The following is a 22,057-nucleotide window of genomic DNA, read 5'->3' as shown; positions in this document are numbered from 1 at the left end:
TCGCGTCTTGTGACGGCCGGCCGCCCAACAACCTGCCCGCTTGACCCTATCCCCTCCTCTCTTCTCCAGACCATTTCCGGAGACCTTCTCCCTTACCTCACCTCGCTCATCAACTCATCCCTGACCGTTGGCTACGTCCCTTCCGTCTTCAAGAGAGCGAGAGTTGCACCCCTTCTGAAAAAACCTACACTCGATCCCTCCGATGTCAACAATTACAGACCAGTATCCCTTCTTTCTTTTCTCTCCAAAACTCTTGAACGTGCCGTCCTTGGCCAGCTCTCCCGCTATCTCTCTCTGAATGACCTTCTTGATCCAAATCAGTCAGGTTTCAAGACTAGTCATTCAACTGAGACTGCTCTCCTCTGTATCACGGAGGCGCTCCGCACTGCTAAAGCTAACTCTCTCTCCTCTGCTCTCATCCTTCTAGATCTATCGGCTGCCTTCGATACTGTGAACCATCAGATCCTCCTCTCCACCCTCTCCGAGTTGGGCATCTCCGGCGCGGCCCACGCTTGGATTGCGTCCTACCTGACAGGTCGCTCCTACCAGGTGGCGTGGCGAGAATCTGTCTCCTCACCACGCGCTCTCACCACTGGTGTCCCCAGGGCTCTGTTCTTGGCCCTCTCCTATTCTCGCTATACACCAAGTCACTTGGCTCTGTCATAACCTCACATGGTCTCTCTTATCATTGCTATGCAGACGACACACAATTAATCTTCTCCTTTCCCCCTTCTGATGACCAGGTGGCGAATCGCATCTCTGCATGTCTGGCAGACATATCAGAGTGGATGACGGATCACCACCTCAAGCTGAACCTCGGCAAGACGGAGCTGCTCTTCCTCCCGGGGAAGGACTGCCCGTTCCATGATCTCGCCATCACGGTCGACAACTCCATTGTGTCCTCCTCCCAGAGCGCCAAGAACCTTGGCGTGATCCTGGACAACACCCTGTCGTTCTCAACTAACATCAAGGCGGTGGCCCGTTCCTGTAGGTTCATGCTCTACAACATCCGCAGAGTACGACCCTGCCTCACACAGGAAGCGGCGCAGGTCCTAATCCAGGCACTTGTCATCTCCCGTCTGGATTACTGCAACTCGCTGTTGGCTGGGCTCCCTGCCTGTGCCATTAAACCCCTTCAACTCATCCAGAACGCCGCAGCCCGTCTGGTGTTCAACCTTCCCAAGTTCTCTCACGTCACCCCGCTCCTCCGTTCTCTCCACTGGCTTCCAGTTGAAGCTCGCATCCGCTACAAGACCATGGTGCTTGCCTACGGAGCTGTGAGGGGAACGGCACCTCAGTACCTCCAGGCTCTGATCAGGCCCTACACCCAAACAAGGGCACTGCGTTCATCCACCTCTGGCCTGCTCGCCTCCCTACCACTGAGGAAGTACAGCTCCCGCTCAGCCCAGTCAAAACTGTTCGCTGCCCTGGCCCCCCAATGGTGGAACAAACTCCCTCACGACGCCAGGACAGCGGAGTCAATCACCACCTTCCGGAGACACCTGAAACCCCACCTCTTTAAGGAATACCTAGGATAGGTTAAGTAATCCCTCTCACCCCACCCCCCCTAAGTTTTAGATGCACTATTGTTAAGTGACTGTCCCACTGGATGTCATAAGGTGAATGCACCAATTTGTAAGTCGCTCTGGATAAGAGCGTCTGCTAAATGACTTAAATGTAAATGTTAAATGTAGTCTCTATATTACACAACGAGAGATTGAAAATCTGTTACATTAACATGACCTACAGTTCATGTGTGCAGTTGGCAGGTTTGTCCATGCGGTGGCCCTCCTTCAGCAGTTTGAACAGCTCCTCTACAGGGATGCCGGGGTACGGGGACCCTCCCAGGGTAAATATCTCCCAGAGCAGCACCCCATACGACCACCTAGAGAGAGGGGAGGGATCACAGATTAGAGGTCAAAGAGCACTGAAATAGTGTGTCACCAGCAAAGCACCATCACACCTCCTCCTCCATGCTTCACGGTGGGAACCACACATGCAGAGATCATCTGTTCACTTACTCTGCGTCTCAAAAAGATACAGCGTTGGAACAAAAACATCTCAAATTTGGACTCATCAGACCAAAGGACAGATTTCCACCGGTCCCTTGCTCGTGTTTCTTGGCCCAAGCAAGTCTCTTCTTAGTCATGGTGTCCTTTAGTCTTTGCAGCAATTTGACCACTAAGGCCTGATGCACGAAGTCTCCTTTGAATAGTTAATGTTGAGATGTGTCTGTTACTTGAACTCTGTGATGCATTTATTTGGGCTGCAATCTGAGGTGCAGTTAACTCTAATGACCTTATCCTTTGCAGCAGAGGTAACTCTGGGTCTTCCTTTCCTGTGGCACAAAGTACCAGTGACTCACTCAATACGGAAGTGGTCAGATGACAGGGATGCTACGTTACAGGACAATTGTGCTAGCACAGACTGGAATATGTTCCAGGATTCATCCAATGGCATTGAGGAGTTTATCACCTCAGCCTAACAGACGAGCTAAATGTATTTTACGCTTGCTTTGAGGCAAGCAACACCGAAGCATGTATGAGAGCACCAGCTGTGTGATGACTGTGTGATGACGCTCTCCATAGCCGATGTGAGTAAGACCTTTAAACAGGACGACATTCACAAAGCCGCACAGGGCCAGCGGATTACCAGGAAGTGTACTCAAAGCATTTGTGGACCAACTGGCACGTGTCTTCACTACTGTAATACCTTCATGTCTGGATAAGAGCGTCTGCTAAATGACTTAAATGTAAATGTAATGTTTCAAACAGACCACCATAGTCCCTGTGTCCAAGAAAGTGAAGATAACCTGCCTAAATGAAGTCTTTCAAAAGTCTGGTCATGGCTCACATCAACACCATCATGCCAGAAACCCAAGACCCACTCCAATTCGCATACTGCCCCAACAGATCCACAGATGATGCAATCTATATTGCACACCACATTGCCCTTTCCCACCTGGACAGAATGCTATTCATTGACTAAAGCTCAGCGTTCAACACCATAGGTCCCACAAAGCTCAACACTATGCTAAGGACACTGGGACTAAACACCTATCTCTGCAACTGGATCCTGGACTTCCTGACGGGCCGCCCCAGCGTGATAAGGCTAGGCAACAACACATCTGCCACGCTGATCCTCAACATTGGCGCCCCTCAGGGGTGTGTACTTAGACCCCTCCTGTACTTCCTGTTCACCCACGACTGCGTGGCCAAACATGACTCCAACACCATCATTAAGTTTGCTGACGACACAACAGTGGTAGGCCTGATCACCGACAACAATGAGTCAGCCTATAGGGAGGAGGTCAGAGAACTGTCAGTGTGGTGCCAGGACAACAACCTCTCCCTCAATGTGAGCAAGACAAAGGGGCTGATCGTGGGCTACAGGAAAAGGCGGGCCGAATAGGCCCCCATTGACATCGACAGGGCTGTAGTGGAGCGGGTCGAGAGTTTCAAGTTCCCTGGTGCCCACATCACCAACAAACTATCATGGTCTAAACAAACCAAAACAATCGTGAAGAGGCCACAACAAAATATTTTCCCCCTCGGGAGACTGAAAAGACTTGATATGGGTCCCCAGATCCTCAAAAAGTTCTATGGCTGCACCGTCGAGAACATTCTGACCGGTTGCATCAACTGCTCGGCATCTGACCGTAAGGCGCTACAGAGGGTAGTGTGCACAGCCCAGTACATCACCGGGGCCAATGTTCCTGCCATCCAGGACCTATATAATAGGCGGTGTCAGGGAAAAGACCATAAAATCGTCATAGATTCAGTCACCCAAGTCGACGACTGTTTTCTCTGCTACCGCACGGCATGCTGTAATGGAGCACCAAGTCTAGAACCAAAAGGCTCCTTAACAGCTTCTACCCCCAAAGCCATAACACTGCTGAACAATTAATCTAATGGCACCCCCCCATCCCTTCCACTTGTTTTGTACACTGCTACTACTCACTGTTTATCTATGCATAGTCACTTCACCCCTACCTCCATGTACAAATTACCTCAACTAACCTGTACCCCCGCACACTGACTCGGTACCGCTACCCCTGTATATAGCCGCCACATTGACTCTGTACTGGTACCCCCTGTATATAGCCTCCACATTGACTCTGTACCGTAACACCCTGTATATAGCCTCCACATTGACTCTGTACCGTAACACCCTGTATATAGCCTCCACATTGACTCTGTACCGTAACACCCTGTATATAGCCTCCACATTGACTCTGTACCGTAACACCCTGTATATAACCTCCACATTGACTCTGTACCGTAACACCCTGTATATAGCCTCCACATTGACTCTGTACTGGTACCCTCTGTATATAGCCTCCACATTGACTCTGTAGCGGTACCTCCTGTATATAGTCTCGTTAACAGGACTGAGACAGGACTGATACAACAGGACTGATACAACAGGACCGAGACAACAGGACCGAGACAACAGGACCGAGACAACAGGACTGATACAACAGGACTGAGACAACAGGACCGAGACAACAGGACCGAGACAACAGGACCGAGACAACAGGACCGAGACAATAGGACTGAGACAACAGGACCGAGACAACAGGACCGAGACAACAGGACCGAGACAATAGGACTGAGACAACAGGACCGAGACAACAGGACCGAGACAACAGGACCGAGACAACAGGACTGAGACAACAGGACTGAGACAACAGGACCGAGACAACAGGACCGAGACAACAGGACCGAGACAACAGGACCGAGACAACAGGACCAAGACAACAGGACCGATACAACAGGACCGAGACAATAGGACTGAGACAACAGGACCGATACAACAGGACTGAGACAGGACTGATACAACAGGACCGATACAACAGGACCGAGACAACAGGACCGAGACAACAGGACCAAGACAACAGGACCGAGACAACAGGACTGAGACAACAGGACTGAGACAACAGGACTGATACAACAGGACTGATACAACAGGACCGAGACAACAGGACCGAGACAACAGGACTGAGACAACAGGACCGAGACAACAGGACCGAGACAACAGGACCGAGACAACAGGACCGATACAACAGGACCGAGACAACAGGACTGATACAACAGGACCGAGACAACAGGACCGAGACAACAGGACCGAGACAACAGGACTGATACAACAGGACCGAGACAACAGGACTGATACAACAGGACCGAGACAACAGCACTGATACAACAGGACCGAGACAACAGGACCGAGACAACAGGACCGAGACAACAGCACTGATACAACAGGACTGAGACAACAGGACTGATACAACAGGACCGAGACAACAGCACTGATACAACAGGACTGATACAACAGGACTGATACAACAGGACTGATACAACAGGACCGAGACAACAGGACCGAGACAACAGGACTGAGACAACAGCACTGATACAACAGGACTGAGACAACAGCACTGATACAACAGGACCGAGACAACAGCACTGATACAACAGGACCGAGACAACAGCACTGATACAACAGGACCGAGACAACAGCACTGATACAACAGGACTGATACAACAGGACCGAGACAACAGGACCGAGACAACAGCACTGATACAACAGGACCGAGACAACAGCACTGATACAACAGGACCGAGACAACAGCACTGATACAACAGGACCGATACAACAGGACTGAGACAACAGGACTGATACAACAGGACTGATACAACAGGACTGATACAACAGGACCGAGACAACAGGACTGAGACAACAGGACTGATACAACAGGACTGATACAACAGGACCGAGACAACAGGACTGAGACAACAGGACTGAGACAACAGGATCGATACAACAGGACCGAGACAACAGGACCGATACAACAGGACCGAGACAACAGCACCGAGACAACAGGACCGAGACAACAGGATCGATACAACAGGACCGAGACAACAGGACCGAGACAACAGCACCGAGACAACAGGACCGATACAACAGGACCGAGACAACAGGACTGATACAACAGGACCGAGACAACAGGACTGATACAACAGGACCGAGACAACAGGACCGAGACAACAGGACTGATACAACAGGACCGAGACAACAGGACTGAGAAAACAGGACCAAGACAACAGGACTGATACAACAGCACTGATACAACAGGACCGATACAACAGGACCGAGACAACAGCACTGATACAACAGGACTGAGACAACAGGACCGAGACAACAGGACCGAGACAACAGCACTGATACAACAGGACTGAGACAACAGGACTGATACAACAGGACCGAGACAACAGCACTGATACAACAGGACCGAGACAACAGGACCGAGACAACAGGACTGAGACAACAGCACTGATACAACAGGACTGATACAACAGGACTGATACAACAGGACTGATACAACAGGACCGAGACAACAGGACCGAGACAACAGGACTGAGACAACAGCACTGATACAACAGGACTGAGACAACAGCACTGATACAACAGGACCGAGACAACAGCACTGATACAACAGGACCGAGACAACAGCACTGATACAACAGGACCGAGACAACAGCACTGATACAACAGGACTGATACAACAGGACCGAGACAACAGGACCGAGACAACAGCACTGATACAACAGGACCGAGACAACAGCACTGATACAACAGGACCGAGACAACAGCACTGATACAACAGGACCGATACAACAGGACTGAGACAACAGGACTGATACAACAGGACTGATACAACAGGACTGATACAACAGGACCGAGACAACAGGACTGAGACAACAGGACTGATACAACAGGACTGATACAACAGGACCGAGACAACAGGACTGAGACAACAGGACTGAGACAACAGGATCGATACAACAGGACCGAGACAACAGGACCGATACAACAGGACCGAGACAACAGCACCGAGACAACAGGACCGAGACAACAGGATCGATACAACAGGACCGAGACAACAGGACCGAGACAACAGCACCGAGACAACAGGACCGATACAACAGGACTGATACAACAGGACCGAGACAACAGGACCGAGACAACAGGACCGATACAACAGGACTGATACAACAGGACCGAGACAACAGGACCAAGACAACAGGACTGATACAACAGGACCGATACAACAGGACCGAGACAACAGGACCGAGACAACAGGACTGAGACAACAGGACCGAGACAACAGGACTGAGACAACAGGACCAAGACAACAGGACTGATACAACAGCACTGATACAACAGGACCGATACAACAGGACCGAGACAACAGCACTGATACAACAGGACCGAGACAACAGGACCGAGACAACAGGACCGAGACAACAGCACTGATACAACAGGACTGAGACAACAGGACCGATACAACAGGACCGAGACAACAGCACTGATACAACAGGACCGAGACAACAGGACCGAGACAACAGGACTGAGACAACAGCACTGATACAACAGGACTGATACAACAGGACTGATACAACAGGACTGATACAACAGGACCGAGACAACAGGACCGAGACAACAGGACTGAGACAACAGCACTGATACAACAGGACTGAGACAACAGCACTGATACAACAGGACCGAGACAACAGCACTGATACAACAGGACCGAGACAACAGCACTGATACAACAGGACCGAGACAACAGCACTGATACAACAGGACTGATACAACAGGACCGAGACAACAGGACCGAGACAACAGCACTGATACAACAGGACCGAGACAACAGCACTGATACAACAGGACCGAGACAACAGCACTGATACAACAGGACCGATACAACAGGACTGAGACAACAGGACTGATACAACAGGACTGATACAACAGGACTGATACAACAGGACCGAGACAACAGGACTGAGACAACAGGACTGATACAACAGGACTGATACAACAGGACCGAGACAACAGGACTGAGACAACAGGACTGAGACAACAGGATCGATACAACAGGACCGAGACAACAGGACCGATACAACAGGACCGAGACAACAGCACCGAGACAACAGGACCGAGACAACAGGATCGATACAACAGGACCGAGACAACAGGACCGAGACAACAGCACCGAGACAACAGGACCGATACAACAGGACCGAGACAACAGCACCGAGACAACAGGACCGAGACAACAGGATCGATACAACAGGACCGAGACAACAGGACCGAGACAACAGCACCGAGACAACAGGACCGATACAACAGGACTGATACAACAGGACCGAGACAACAGCACCGAGACAACAGGACCGAGACAACAGGATCGATACAACAGGACCGAGACAACAGGACCGAGACAACAGCACCGAGACAACAGGACCGATACAACAGGACCGAGACAACAGCACCGAGACAACAGGACCGAGACAACAGGATCGATACAACAGGACCGAGACAACAGGACCGATACAACAGGACTGATACAACAGGACCGAGACAACAGGACCGAGACAACAGGACCGATACAACAGGACTGATACAACAGGACCGAGACAACAGGACCAAGACAACAGGACCGATACAACAGGACCGATACAACAGGACCGAGACAACAGGACCGAGACAACAGGACTGAGACAACAGGACTGAGACAACAGGACTGAGACAACAGGACAGAGACAACAGGACCGAGACAACAGGACTGAGACAACAGGACTGAGACAACAGGACTGAGACAACAGGACTGAGACATATCAATCCATATTCACATGTGGTTTTGATGGTAATTGAGGCTAATTCACAAAGTCATGATATTACAACACATTCCTCCTGTCCTGCATATCTCTCTACATGGGCAGACCGGAGGCATGCTGTGTGGCTGGCTGTGTCAACTTACACATCGCTCTGGTGCGTGTAGACGCGGTCGAACAGAGCCTCTGGAGCCATCCATTTCACGGGTAGACGACCCTGCAACAACACACAGACAACAGAACAGCTGTCTCAGCACAACGGATCAAAACACCTATAACAGATATACCCCCCACCAATCACTGTCTTACCCATAACAAATATACCCCCCACCAATCACTGTCTTACCCATAACAGATATACCCCCACCAATCACTGTCTTACCCATAACAGATATACCCCCACCAATCACTGTCTTACCCATAACAGATATACCCCCCCACCAATCACTGTCTTACCCATAACAGACATACCCCCACCAATCACTGTCTTACCCATAACAGATATACCCCCACCAATCACTGTCTTACCCATAACAGATATACCCCCACCAATCACTGTCTTACCCATAACAGATATACCCCCCACCAATCACTGTCTTACCCATAACAGATATACCCCCCACCAATCACTGTCTTACCCATAACAGATATACCCCCACCAATCACTGTCTTACCCATAACAGATATACCCCACCCCCCACCAATCACTGTCTTACCCATAACAGATATACCCCCCCCCCACCAATCACTGTCTTACCCATAACAGATATACCCCCACCAATCACTGTCTTACCCATAACAAATATACCCCCACCAATCACTGTCTTACCCATAACAGATATACCCCACCCCCACCAATCACTGTCTTACCCATAACAAATATACCCCCCCCACCAATCACTGTCTTACCCATAACAGATATACCCCCCACCAATCACTGTCTTACCCATAACAAATATAGCCCCCCATCAATCACTGTCTTACCCATAACAGATATACCCCCCCCACCAATCACTGTCTTACCCATAACAAATATACCCCCACCAATCACTGTCTTACCCATAACAGATATACCCCACCCCCACCAATCACTGTCTTACCCATAACAGATATAAGCCATCCCCATCAATCACTGTCTTACCCATAACAGATATACCACACCCCCACCAATCACTGTCTTACCCATAACAAATATACCCCACCCCCACCAATCACTGTCTTACCCATAACAGATATACCCCCACCAATCACTGTCTTACCCATAACAGATATACCCCACCCCCACCAATCACTGTCTTACCCATAACAGATATACCCCCCACCAATCACTGTCTTACCCATAACAGATATACCCCCACCAATCACTGTCTTACCCATAACAGATATACCCACCTCCCCCCACCCCCAATCACTGTCTTACCCATAACAGATAAACCCCCTCCCCCCACCAATCATTGTCTTACCCATAACAAATATACCCCCACCAATCACTGTCTTACCCATAACAGATATACCCCACCCCCACCAATCACTGTCTTACCCATAACAGATATACCCCCCACCAATCACTGTCTTACCCATAACAGATATACCACACTCCCCCACACCCCAATCACTGTCTTACCCATAACAGATATACCACCACCTCCCCCACACCCCCCCAATCATTGTCTTACCCATAACAGATATACCCCCCACCAATCACTGTCTTACCCATAACAGATATACCCCCCACCAATCACTGTCTTACCCATAACAGATATACCCCCCACCAATCACTGTCTTACCCATAACAGATATACCAATCACCCCCCACCTCCAATCACTGTCTTACCCATAACAGATATACCCCCACCAATCACTGTCTTACCCATAACAGATATACCCCACCCCCACCAATCACTGTCTTACCCATAACAGATATACCCCCACCAATCACTGTCTTACCCATAACAGATATACCCCCCACCAATCACTGTCTTACCCATAACAGATATACCCCCACCAATCACTGTCTTACCCATAACAGATAAACCCCACCCCCACCAATCACTGTCTTACCCATAACAAATATACCCCACCAATCACTGTCTTACCCATAACAGATATACCCCCCCCCACCAATCACTGTCTTACCCATAACAGATATACCCCCACCAATCACTGTCTTACCCATAACAGATATACCCCCACCAATCACTGTCTTACCCATAACAGATATACCCCACCCCCACCAATCACTGTCTTACCCATAACAGATATACCCCCACCAATCACTGTCTTACCCATAACAGATATACCCCCCACCAATCACTGTCTTACCCATAACAGATATACCCCACCCCCATCAATCACTGTCTTACCCATAACAGATATACCCCCACCAATCACTGTCTTACCCATAACAGATATACCCCCACCAATCACTGTCTTACCCATAACAGATATACCCCCACCAATCCTGTCACCCACCACCAATCACTGTCTTACCCATAACAAATATACCCCACCCCCACCAATCACTGTCTTACCCATAACAAATATACCCCACCCCCACCAATCACTGTCTTACCCATAACAAATATACCCCCACCAATCACTGTCTTACCCATAACAGATATACCCCCACCAATCACTGTCTTACCCATAACAGATATACCCCCCACCAATCACTGTCTTACCCATAACAGATATACCCCCCACCAATCACTGTCTTACCCATAACAGATATACCACCCACCAATCACTGTCTTACCCATAACAGATATACCCTCCACCAATCACTGTCTTACCCATAACAAATATACCCCCACCAATCACTGTCTTACCCATAACAGATATACCCCCACCAATCACTGTCTTACCCATAACAGATATACCACACCTCCCACACACCCCAATCACTGTCTTACCCATAACAGATATACCACATCTCCCCCCACCCCCAATCATTGTCTTACCCATAACAGATATACCCCCCACCAATCACTGTCATACCCATAACAGATATACCCCCCACCAATCACTGTCTTACCCATAACAGATATACCACCAATAATCCTCCCCATAACACACCTCCAATCACTGTCTTACCCATAACAGATATACCCCACCCCCCACCAATCACTGTCTTACCCATAACAGATATACCCCCACCAATCACTGTCTTACCCATAACATATATACCACCCCCAATCACTGTCTTACCCATAACAGATATACCCCACCCCACCAATAATCACTGTCTTACCCATAACAGATATACCACCCCCAATCACTGTCTTACCCATAACAGATATACCCCCCCCCACCAATCACTGTCTTACCCATAACAAATATACCCCACCCCCACCAATCACTGTCTTACCAATAACAGATATACCACCCCAATCACTGTCTTACCCATAACAGATATACCACACCCACCCAATCACTGTCTTACCACACCTCCCCCACCCCTACCAATCACTGTCTTACCCATAACAGTTATGCCACACCTCCCCCACCAATCACTGTTTTACGCATAACAGATATGCCACACCTCCCCCACACCCCCCACCAATCACTGTTTTACCCATAACAGATATGCCACACCTTCCCCACACCCCCCACCAATCACTGTTTTACCCATAACAGATATGCCACACCTCCCCCACACCACCCACCAATCACTGTTTTTCCACACCTCCCCCACACCCCCAATTACTGTTTTACCCATAACAGATATGCCACACCTCCCCCAAACCACCCACCAATCACTGTTTTACCCATAACAGATATGCCACACCTCCCCAATCACTGTCTGCTGGGGGGGTGTGGTATGTTATTACTCACATTAGTAGTCTTCTTGTAGTAGTCTATGTTGTGCACATCTCTGGCCAGACCGAAGTCTGCAATCTTCATCACATTCTCCTCGGTTACCAGGACGTTCCTGGCTGCCAGATCTCTATGGATACACTGAGGAAGAGGAAGCAATAAGTCCGGCTAAATACACTGGACTGTATTATACCATATTGTAGCATATAGACCATATATAATCCTAACCAGGGCTGCAAAATTCCGGTAGCTTTCCAAAAATGCCAAGGTTTTCCAGAAATCCCAGTTGGAACTCCACCCAGGATTTCTAGAAATCCTGAGAATTTTTGGAAAGTAAAGGTTTTTGCAACCCTACTTTGTCCAGTATGCCACCAACCTTCTGTGAGGCCAGGTACTCCATGCCACGCGCCACCTGATAGGCACAGGACACCAGGTCTTTAAAGGTGAGCTGCTCGTCAGGGATCTTACAGGTGTCGAAGGAGTAGTCCGTCCCTGGGGGCCGACGGGCTCTCAGGTACTCCCTCAGGTTCCCTTTGGAAGCGTACTCCACCAACACGTACAGGGGACCTGGGGAATATATATTCTGTATTTATACTTTATACCTAAACCCTTTTCAGTGGTGTAAAATACTTAAGCAAAAATACTTTAAAGTATTCTTTCAGTAGTTTTTTTGTGTATCTGTACTTTACTTGACTATTTATATTTTTGACAACTTTTACTTTTACTTCATTATATTCCTAAAGAAGATCATGTACGTTTAGCTCCATACATTTTCACTGACACCCAAAAGTACTTGTTTCAGTTTGAATGCTTAGCAGGAAAATGGTCCATTCACACACTTATCAAGAGAACATGTACATTTCGGTGTTCCTCAAGGTTCCGTTTTAGGACCACTATTGTTTTCACTATTAATTCAAAAACATAACGTTAATTTTCCCTGCTATGCGGATGATACATAGCTAGCTGTACATTTCAATGAAACATGGTGAAGCCCCAAAATTGCCCTCGCTAGAAGCCTGTGTTTCAGACATAAGGAAGTGGATGGCTGCAAACGTTCTACTTTTAATCTCGGACAAAACAGAGATGCTTGTTCTAGGTCCCAAGAAACAACGAGATCTTCTCTTGAGTCTGACAATTAATCTTGATGGTTGTACAGTCGTCTCAAATAAAACTGTGAAGGACCTCGGCGTTACTCTGGACCCTGATGTCTCTTTTGACGAACATATCAAGACTGTTTCAAGGACAGCTTTTTTTCCATCTACGTAACATTGCAAAAATCAGAAACTTTCTGTCCAAAAATGATACAGAAAAAATAAATCCATGCTTTTGTTACTTCTAGGTTAGACTACTGCAATGCTCTACTTTCCGGCAACCCAGATAAAGCACTAAATAAACTCCAGTGCTAAATACGGCTGTTAGAATCCTGAATAGAACCAAAAAATGTGATCATATTACTGGCTTCCTGTTAAGGCAAGGGCTGATTTCAAGGTTTTACTGCTAACCTACAAAGCATTACATGGGCTTGCTCCTACCTATCTTTCTGATTTGGTCCTGCCGTACATACCTACACGTACGCTACGGTCACAAGATGCAGGCCTCCTAATTGTCCGTAGAATTTCAAAGCAAACAGCTGGAGGCAGGGCTTTCTCCTATAGATCTCCATTTTTATGGAATGGTCTGCCTACCCATGTGAGAGACACAGACTCGGTCTCAACCTTTAAGTCTTTAATGAAGGCTCATCTCTTCAGTGGTCATATGATTGAGTGTAGTCTGGCCCAGGAGTGTGAAGGTGAACGGAAAGGCACTGGAGCAACGAACCGCCCCTGCTGTTACTGCCTGGCCGGTTCCTCTCTCACCACTGGGATTCTCTGCCTGTTACAGGGGCTGAGTCACTGGCTTACTGGTGCTCTTCCATGCCGTCCCTAGGAGGGGTGCTTCACTTGAGTGGGTTGTGTCACTGACGTGATCTTCCTGTCTGGGTTGGCACCCCCCCCCCCCCCCCCCCTTGGGTTGTGCCGTGGCGGAGATCTTTGTGGGCTATACTCAGCCTTGTATTAGGATGGTAAGTTGGTGGTTGGAGATATCCCTCTAGTGGTGTGGGGGCTGTGCTTTGGCAAAGTGGGTGGGGTTATATCCTTCCTGTTTGGCCCTGTCCGGGGGTATCATCGGATGAGGCCACAGTGTCTCCTGACCCCTCCTGTCTCATCTCCAGTATTTATGCTGCAGTAGTTTATGTGTGGGGGGGGCTAGGGTCAGTTTATTATATCTGGAGTACTTCTCCTGTCTTATCCGGTGTCCTGTGTGAATTTAAGTATGCTCTCTATAATTCTCTCTTTCTCTCTTTCGGAGGACCTGAGCCCTAGGGCCATGCCTCAGGACTACCTGGCATGATGACTCCTTGCTGTACCCAGTCCACCTGGCTGTGCTGCTGCTCCAGTTTAAACTGTTCTGCCTGCGTCTATGGAACCTTGACCTGTTCACCAGACGTGCTACCTGTCCCAGACCTGCTGTTTTCAACTCTCTGGAGACAGCAGGAGTGGTAGAGATACTATTAATGATCGGCTATGAAAAGCCAACTGACATTTACTCCTGAGGTGCTGACTTGTTGCACCCTCGACAACTACTGTGATTATTATTATTTGACCATGCTGGTCATTTATGAACATTTGAACATCTTGGCCATGTTCTGTTATAATCTCCACCCGGCACAGCCAGAAGAGGACTAGCCACCCCACTCACTAAACAGAGAACATCCCTGGTCATCCCTACTGCCTCTGATCTGGAGGACTCACTAAACAGAGAACATCCCTGGTCCTCCCTACTGCCTCTGATCTGGAGGACTCACTAAACAGAGAACATCCCTGGTCATCCCTACTGCCTCTGATCTGGAGGACTCACTAAACAGAGAACATCCCTGGTCATCCCTACAGCCTCTGATCTGGAGGACTCACTAAACAGAGAACATCCCTGGTCATCCTACCGCCTCTGATCTGGAGGACTCACTAAACAGAGAACATCCCTGGTCATCCTACCGCCTCTGATCTGGAGGACTCACTAAACAGAGAACATCCCTGGTCCTCCCTACCGCCTCTGATCTGGAGGACTCACTAAACAGAGAACATCCCTGGTCATCCCTACCGCCTCTGATCTGGAGGACTCACTAAACAGAGAACATCCCTGGTCCTCCCTACTGCCTCTGATCTGGAGGACTCACTAAACAGAGAACATCCCTGGTCCTCCCTACTGCCTCTGATCTGGAGGGCTCACTAAACAGAGAACATCCCTGTTCATCCCTACTGCCTCTGATCTGGAGGACTCACTAAACAGAGAACATCCCTGGTCATCCCTACTGCCTCTGATCTGGAGGACTCACTAAACAGAGAACATCCCTGGTCATCCCTACTGCCTCTGATCTGGAGGACTCACTAAACAGAGAACATCCCTGGTCATCCCTACTGCCTCTGATCTGGAGGACTCTCTAAACAGAGAACATCCCTGGTCATCCCTACTGCCTCTGATCTGGAGGACTCACTAAACAGAGAACATCCCTGATCATCCCTACCGCCTCTGATCTGGAGGACTCACTAAACAGAGAACATCCCTGGTCATCCCTACCGCCTCTGATCTGGAGGACTCTACAAACAGAGAACATCCCTGGTCATCCCTACTGCCTCTGATCTGGAGGACTCACTAAACAGAGAACATCCCTGGACTAAACAGAGAACATCCCTGGTCCTCCCTACTGCCTCTGATCTGGAGGACTCACTAAACAGAGAACATCCCTGGTCATCCCTACTGCCTCTGATCTGGTGGACTCACTAAACAGAGAACATCCCTGGTCCTCCCTACTGCCTCTGATCTGGAGGACTCACTAAACAGAGAACATCCCTGGTCCTCCCTACTGCCTCTGATCTGGAGGACTCACTAAACAGAGAACATCCCTGGTCATCCCTACCGCCTCTGATCTGGAGGACTCACTAAACAGAGAACATCCCTGGTCATCCCTACTGCCTCTGATCTGGAGGACTAACTAAACAGAGAACATCCCTGGTCATCCCTACTGTCTCTGATCTGGAGGACTCACTAAACAGAGAACATCCCTGGTCCTCCCTACTGCCTCTGATCTGGAGGACTCACTAAACAGAGAACAACCCTGGTCATCCCTACTGCCTCTGATCTGGAGGACTCTCTAAACAGAGAACATCCCTGGTCATCCCTACAGCCTCTGATCTGGAGGACTCACTAACCAGAGAACATCCCTGGTCCTCCCTACTGCCTCTGATCTGGAGGACTCACTAAACAGAGAACATCCCTGGTCATCCCTACTGCCTCTGATCTGGAGGACTCACTAAACAGAGAACATCCCTGGTCATCCCTACTGCCTCTGATCTGGAGGACTCACTAAACAGAGAACATCCCTGGTCCTCCCTACTGCCTCTGATCTGGAGGACTCACTAAACAGAGAACATCCCTGGTCCTCCCTACTGCCTCTGATCTGGTGGACTCACTAAACAGAGAACATCCCTGGTCATCCCTACTGCCTCTGATCTGGAGGACTCTCTAAACAGAGAACATCCCTGGTCATCCCTACTGCCTCTGATCTGGAGGACTCACTAAACAGAGAACATCCCTGGTCCTCCCTACTGCCTCTGATCTGGAGGACTCACTAAACAGAGAACATCCATGGTCATCCCTACTGCCTCTGATCTGGAGGACTCACTAAACAGAGAACATCCCTGGTCCTCCCTACTGCCTCTGATCTGGAGGACTCACTAAACAGAGAACATCCCTGGTCCTCCCTACTGCCTCTGATCTGGAGGACTCACTAAACAGAGAACATCCCTGGTCATCCCTACTGCCTCTGATCTGGAGGACTCACTAAACAGAGAACATCCCTGGTCCTCCCTACTGCCTCTGATCTGGAGGACTCACTAAACAGAGAACATCCCTGGTCCTCCCTACTGCCTCTGATCTGGAGGACTCACTAAACAGAGAACATCCATGGTCATCCCTACTGCCTCTGATCTGGAGGACTCACTAAACAGAGAACATCCCTGGTCCTCCCTACTGCCTCTGATCTGGAGGACTCACTAAACAGAGAACATCCCTGGTCCTCCCTACTGCCTCTGATCTGGAGGACTCACTAAACAGAGAACATCCCTGGTCATCCCTACTGCCTCTGATCTGGAGGACTCACTAAACAGAGAACATCCCTGGTCCTCCCTACTGCCTCTGATCTGGAGGACTCACTAAACAGAGAACATCCCTGGTCATCCCTACTGCCTCTGATCTGGAGGACTCACTAAACAGAGAACATCCCTGGTCATCCCTACTGCCTCTGATCTGGAGGACTCACTAAACAGAGAACATCCCTGGTCCTCCCTACTGCCTCTGATCTGGTGGACTCACTAAACAGAGAACATCCCTGGTCATCCCTACTGCCTCTGATCTGGAGGACTCTCTAAACAGAGAACATCCCTGGTCATCCCTACTGCCTCTGATCTGGAGGACTCACTAAACAGAGAACATCCCTGGTCCTCCCTACTGCCTCTGATCTGGAGGACTCACTAAACAGAGAACATCCCTGGTCATCCCTACTGCCTCTGATCTGGAGGACTCACTAAACAGAGAACATCCCTGGTCATCCCTACTGCCTCTGATCTGGAGGACTCACTAAACAGAGAACATCCCTGGTCATCCCTACTGCCTCTGATCTGGAGGACTCACTAAACAGAGAACATCCCTGGTCATCCCTACTGCCTCTGATCTGGAGGACTCACTAAACAGAGAACATCCCTGGTCATCCCTACTGCCTCTGATCTGGAGGACTCACTAAACAGAGAACATCCCTGGTCCTCCCTACTGCCTCTGATCTGGAGGACTCACTAAACAGAGAACATCCATGGTCATCCCTACTGCCTCTGATCTGGAGGACTCACTAAACAGAGAACATCCCTGGTCATCCCTACTGCCTCTGATCTGGAGGACTCACTAAACAGAGAACATCCCTGGTCATCCCTACTGCCTCTGATCTGGAGGACTCACTAAACAGAGAACATCCCTGGTCATCCCTACTGCCTCTGATCTGGAGGACTCACTAAACAGAGAACATCCATGGTCATCCCTACTGCCTCTGATCTGGAGGACTCACTAAACAGAGAACATCCCTGGTCCTCCCTACTGCCTCTGATCTGGAGGACTCACTAAACAGAGAACATCCCTGGTCATCCCTACTGCCTCTGATCTGGAGGACTCACTAAACAGAGAACATCCCTGGTCATCCCTACTGCCTCTGATCTGGAGGACTCACTAAACAGAGAACATCCCTGGTCCTCCCTACTGCCTCTGATCTGGAGGACTCTCTAAACAGAGAACATCCCTGGTCATCCCTACTGCCTCTGATCTGGAGGACTCACTAAACAGAGAACATCCCTGGTCCTCCCTACTGCCTCTGATCTGGAGGACTCACTAAACAGAGAACATCCCTGGTCCTCCCTACTGCCTCTGATCTGGAGGACTCACTAAACAGAGAACATCCCTGGTCCTCCCTACTGCCTCTGATCTGGAGGACTCACTAAACAGAGAACATCCCTGGTCCTCCCTACTGCCTCTGATCTGGAGGACTCACTAAACAGAGAACATCCCTGGTCCTCCCTACTGCCTCTGATCTGGAGGACTCACTAAACAGAGAACATCCCTGGTCCTCCCTACTGCCTCTGATCTGGAGGACTCACTAAACAGAGAACATCCCTGGTCATCCCTACTGCCTCTGATCTGGAGGACTCACTAAACAGAGAACATCCCTGGTCCTCCCTACTGCCTCTGATCTGGAGGACTCACTAAACAGAGAACATCCCTGGTCATCCCTACTGCCTCTGATCTGGAGGACTCACTAAACAGAGAACATCCCTGGTCCTCCCTACTGCCTCTGATCTGGAGGACTCACTAAACAGAGAACATCCCTGGTCCTCCCTACTGCCTCTGATCTGGAGGACTCACTAAACAGAGAACATCCCTGGTCCTCCCTACCGCCTCTGATCTGGTGGACTCGTTCTTTGTTAAAGAGCTGTTACAGTATGTCATGGTCGTACGATCTGTAATTTACCATCCTGTGTACATGCTCCCAGGAGGTTGAGGATGTTTTTGTGTTTTCCAATCATCTTCATCATCTCCATCTCTGAGACCAGATCTGACAGGTCCTTATCTGTGGCGTCGTCTGATGGAAAAAGAGAGGGGACAGACAGATGGTGGGAGAGAGAGGGGACAGACAGACAGCAGGAGAGAGAGGAGGACAGACAGACAGCGGGAGAGAGGGGACAGACACATGGTGGGAGAGAGAGGGGACAGACAGACAGCAGGAGAGAGAGGAGGACAGACAGACAGCAGGAGAGAGAGGCGGACAGACAGACAGCAGGAGAGAGAGGGGACAGACAGACAGCGGGAGAGAGGGGACAGACAGACAGCGGGAGAGAGAGGGGACAGACAGACAGCGGGAGAGAGAAGAAGACATTTAAATTCCAGATCACATTATAATTCCCTGAATATTAGATAGACTGAGACAGTCAGAGATAATAAGCCTCTCTATGAGGAGACAGTCAGAGATAATAAGCATATCTATGAGGAGCCAGACAGAGATAATAAACATCTCTATGAGGAGCCAGACAGAGATAATAGGCCTCTCTATAGGGAGACAGACAGTCAGAGATAATAAGCCTCTCTATGAGGAGAGAGACAGAGATAATAAGCCTCTCTATGAGGAGCCAGACAGAGATAATAAGCCTCTCTATGAGGAGACAGACAGAGATAATAAGCCTCTCTATGAGGAGAGAGACAGTCAGAGATAATAAGCCTCTCTATGAGGAGAGAGACAGAGATAATAAGCCTCTCTATGAGGAGCCAGACAGAGATAATAGGCCTCTCTATAGGGAGACAGACAGTCAGAGATAATAAGCCTCTCTATGAGGAGAGAGACAGAGATAATAAGCCTCTCTATGAGGAGCCAGACAGAGATAATAAGCCTCTCTATGAGGAGACAGACAGTCAGAGATAATAAGCCTCTCTATGAGGAGCCAGACAGAGATAATACGCCTCTCTATGAGGAGACAGTCAAAGATAATAAGCATCTCTATGAGGAGACAGACAGAGACAATAAGCCTCTCTATGAGGAGACAGTCAGAGATAATAAGCCTCTCTATGAGGAGACAGTCAGAGATAATAAGCCTCTCTATGAGGAGGCAGACAGAGATAATAAGCCTCTCTATGAGGAGACAGTCAGAGATAATAAGCCTCTCTATGAGGAGACAGTCAGAGATAATAAGCCTCTCTATGAGGAGACAGTCAGAGATAATAAGCCTCTCTATGAGGAGACAGTCAGAGATAATAAGCCTCTCTTTGAGGAGACAGATAGAGATAATACGCCTCTCTATGAGGAGACAGTCAGAGATAATAAGCCTCTCTATGAGGAGACAGTCAGAGATAATAAGCCTCTCTATGAGGAGACAGTCAGAGATAATAAGCCTCTCTATGAGGAGACAGTCAGAGATAATAAGCCTCTCTATGAGGAGAGAGACAGAGATAATAAGCCTCTCTATGAGGAGCCAGACAGAGATAATAAGCCTCTCTATGAGGAGACAGACAGTCAGAGATAATAAGCCTCTCTATGAGGAGACAGTCAGAGATAATAAGCCTCTCTATGAGGAGACAGTCAGAGATAATAAGCCTCTCTATGAGGAGACAGTCAGAGATAATAAGCCTCTCTATGAGGAGACAGTCAGAGATAATAAGCCTCTCTATGAGGAGAGAGACAGAGATAATAAGCCTCTCTATGAGGAGCCAGACAGAGATAATAAGCCTCTCTATGAGGAGACAGACAGTCAGAGATAATAAGCCTCTCTATGAGGAGACAGACAGTCAGAGATAATAAGCCTCTCTATGAGGAGACAGTCAGAGATAATAAGCCTCTCTATGAGGAGACAGTCAGAGATAATAAGCCTCTCTATGAGGAGAGAGACAGAGATAATAAGCCTCTCTATGAGGAGCCAGACAGAGATAATAAGCCTCTCTATGAGGAGACAGACAGTCAGAGATAATAAGCCTCTCTATGAGGAGCCAGACAGAGATAATACGCCTCTCTATGAGGAGACAGTCAGAGATAATAAGCCTCTCTTTGAGGAGACAGATAGAGATAATACGCCTCTCTATGAGGAGGCAGACAGAGATAATAAGCCTCTCTATGAGGAGACAGTCAGTGATAATATGCCTCTCTTTGAGGAGACAGACAGAGATAATAAGCCTCTCTATGAGGATACAGTCAGAGATAATAAGTCTCTCTATGAGGAGACAGTCAGAGATAATAAGCCTCTCTATGAGGAGACAGACAGTCAGAGATAATAAGCCTCTCTATGAGGAGACAGTCAGAGATAATAAGCCTCTCTATGTGGAGACAGACAGTCAGAGACAATACGCCTCTCTATGAGGAGACAGACAGAGATAATACGCCTCTCTATGAGGATACAGTCAGAGATAATATGTCTCTATGTTAACTCTTAACTCTTTGTTAAGTGTTG

At 48.8% G+C, this 22,057-nt stretch overlaps 1 protein-coding gene across 7 annotated transcripts in view; it reads right to left on the bottom strand.

Moving 5' to 3' along the window:
• fgfr3 (fibroblast growth factor receptor 3) overlaps positions 1–22,057 on the bottom strand; it is a 228,699-nt gene that overhangs the window by 5,774 nt on the left and 200,868 nt on the right. For all 7 annotated transcript variants that reach the window (XM_046367627.1, XM_046367628.1, XM_046367629.1 and 4 more), the window contains 5 exons: positions 19,597–19,707; positions 12,868–13,058; positions 12,510–12,632; positions 8,822–8,892; positions 1,748–1,885 (listed from right to left, as the gene is read on the bottom strand). In XM_046367627.1, coding sequence (XP_046223583.1) covers positions 1,748–1,885; positions 8,822–8,892; positions 12,510–12,632; positions 12,868–13,058; positions 19,597–19,707 — 634 coding nt within the window. The remainder of the gene's footprint in view (positions 1–1,747; positions 1,886–8,821; positions 8,893–12,509; positions 12,633–12,867; positions 13,059–19,596; positions 19,708–22,057) is intronic.

This window comes from Oncorhynchus gorbuscha, linkage group LG10, assembly GCF_021184085.1.
Source record: "Oncorhynchus gorbuscha isolate QuinsamMale2020 ecotype Even-year linkage group LG10, OgorEven_v1.0, whole genome shotgun sequence".
In the NCBI taxonomy this organism is placed as follows: Eukaryota; Metazoa; Chordata; class Actinopteri; order Salmoniformes; family Salmonidae; genus Oncorhynchus; species Oncorhynchus gorbuscha.
This window is presented reverse-complemented; position numbering and strand designations above follow the sequence as displayed.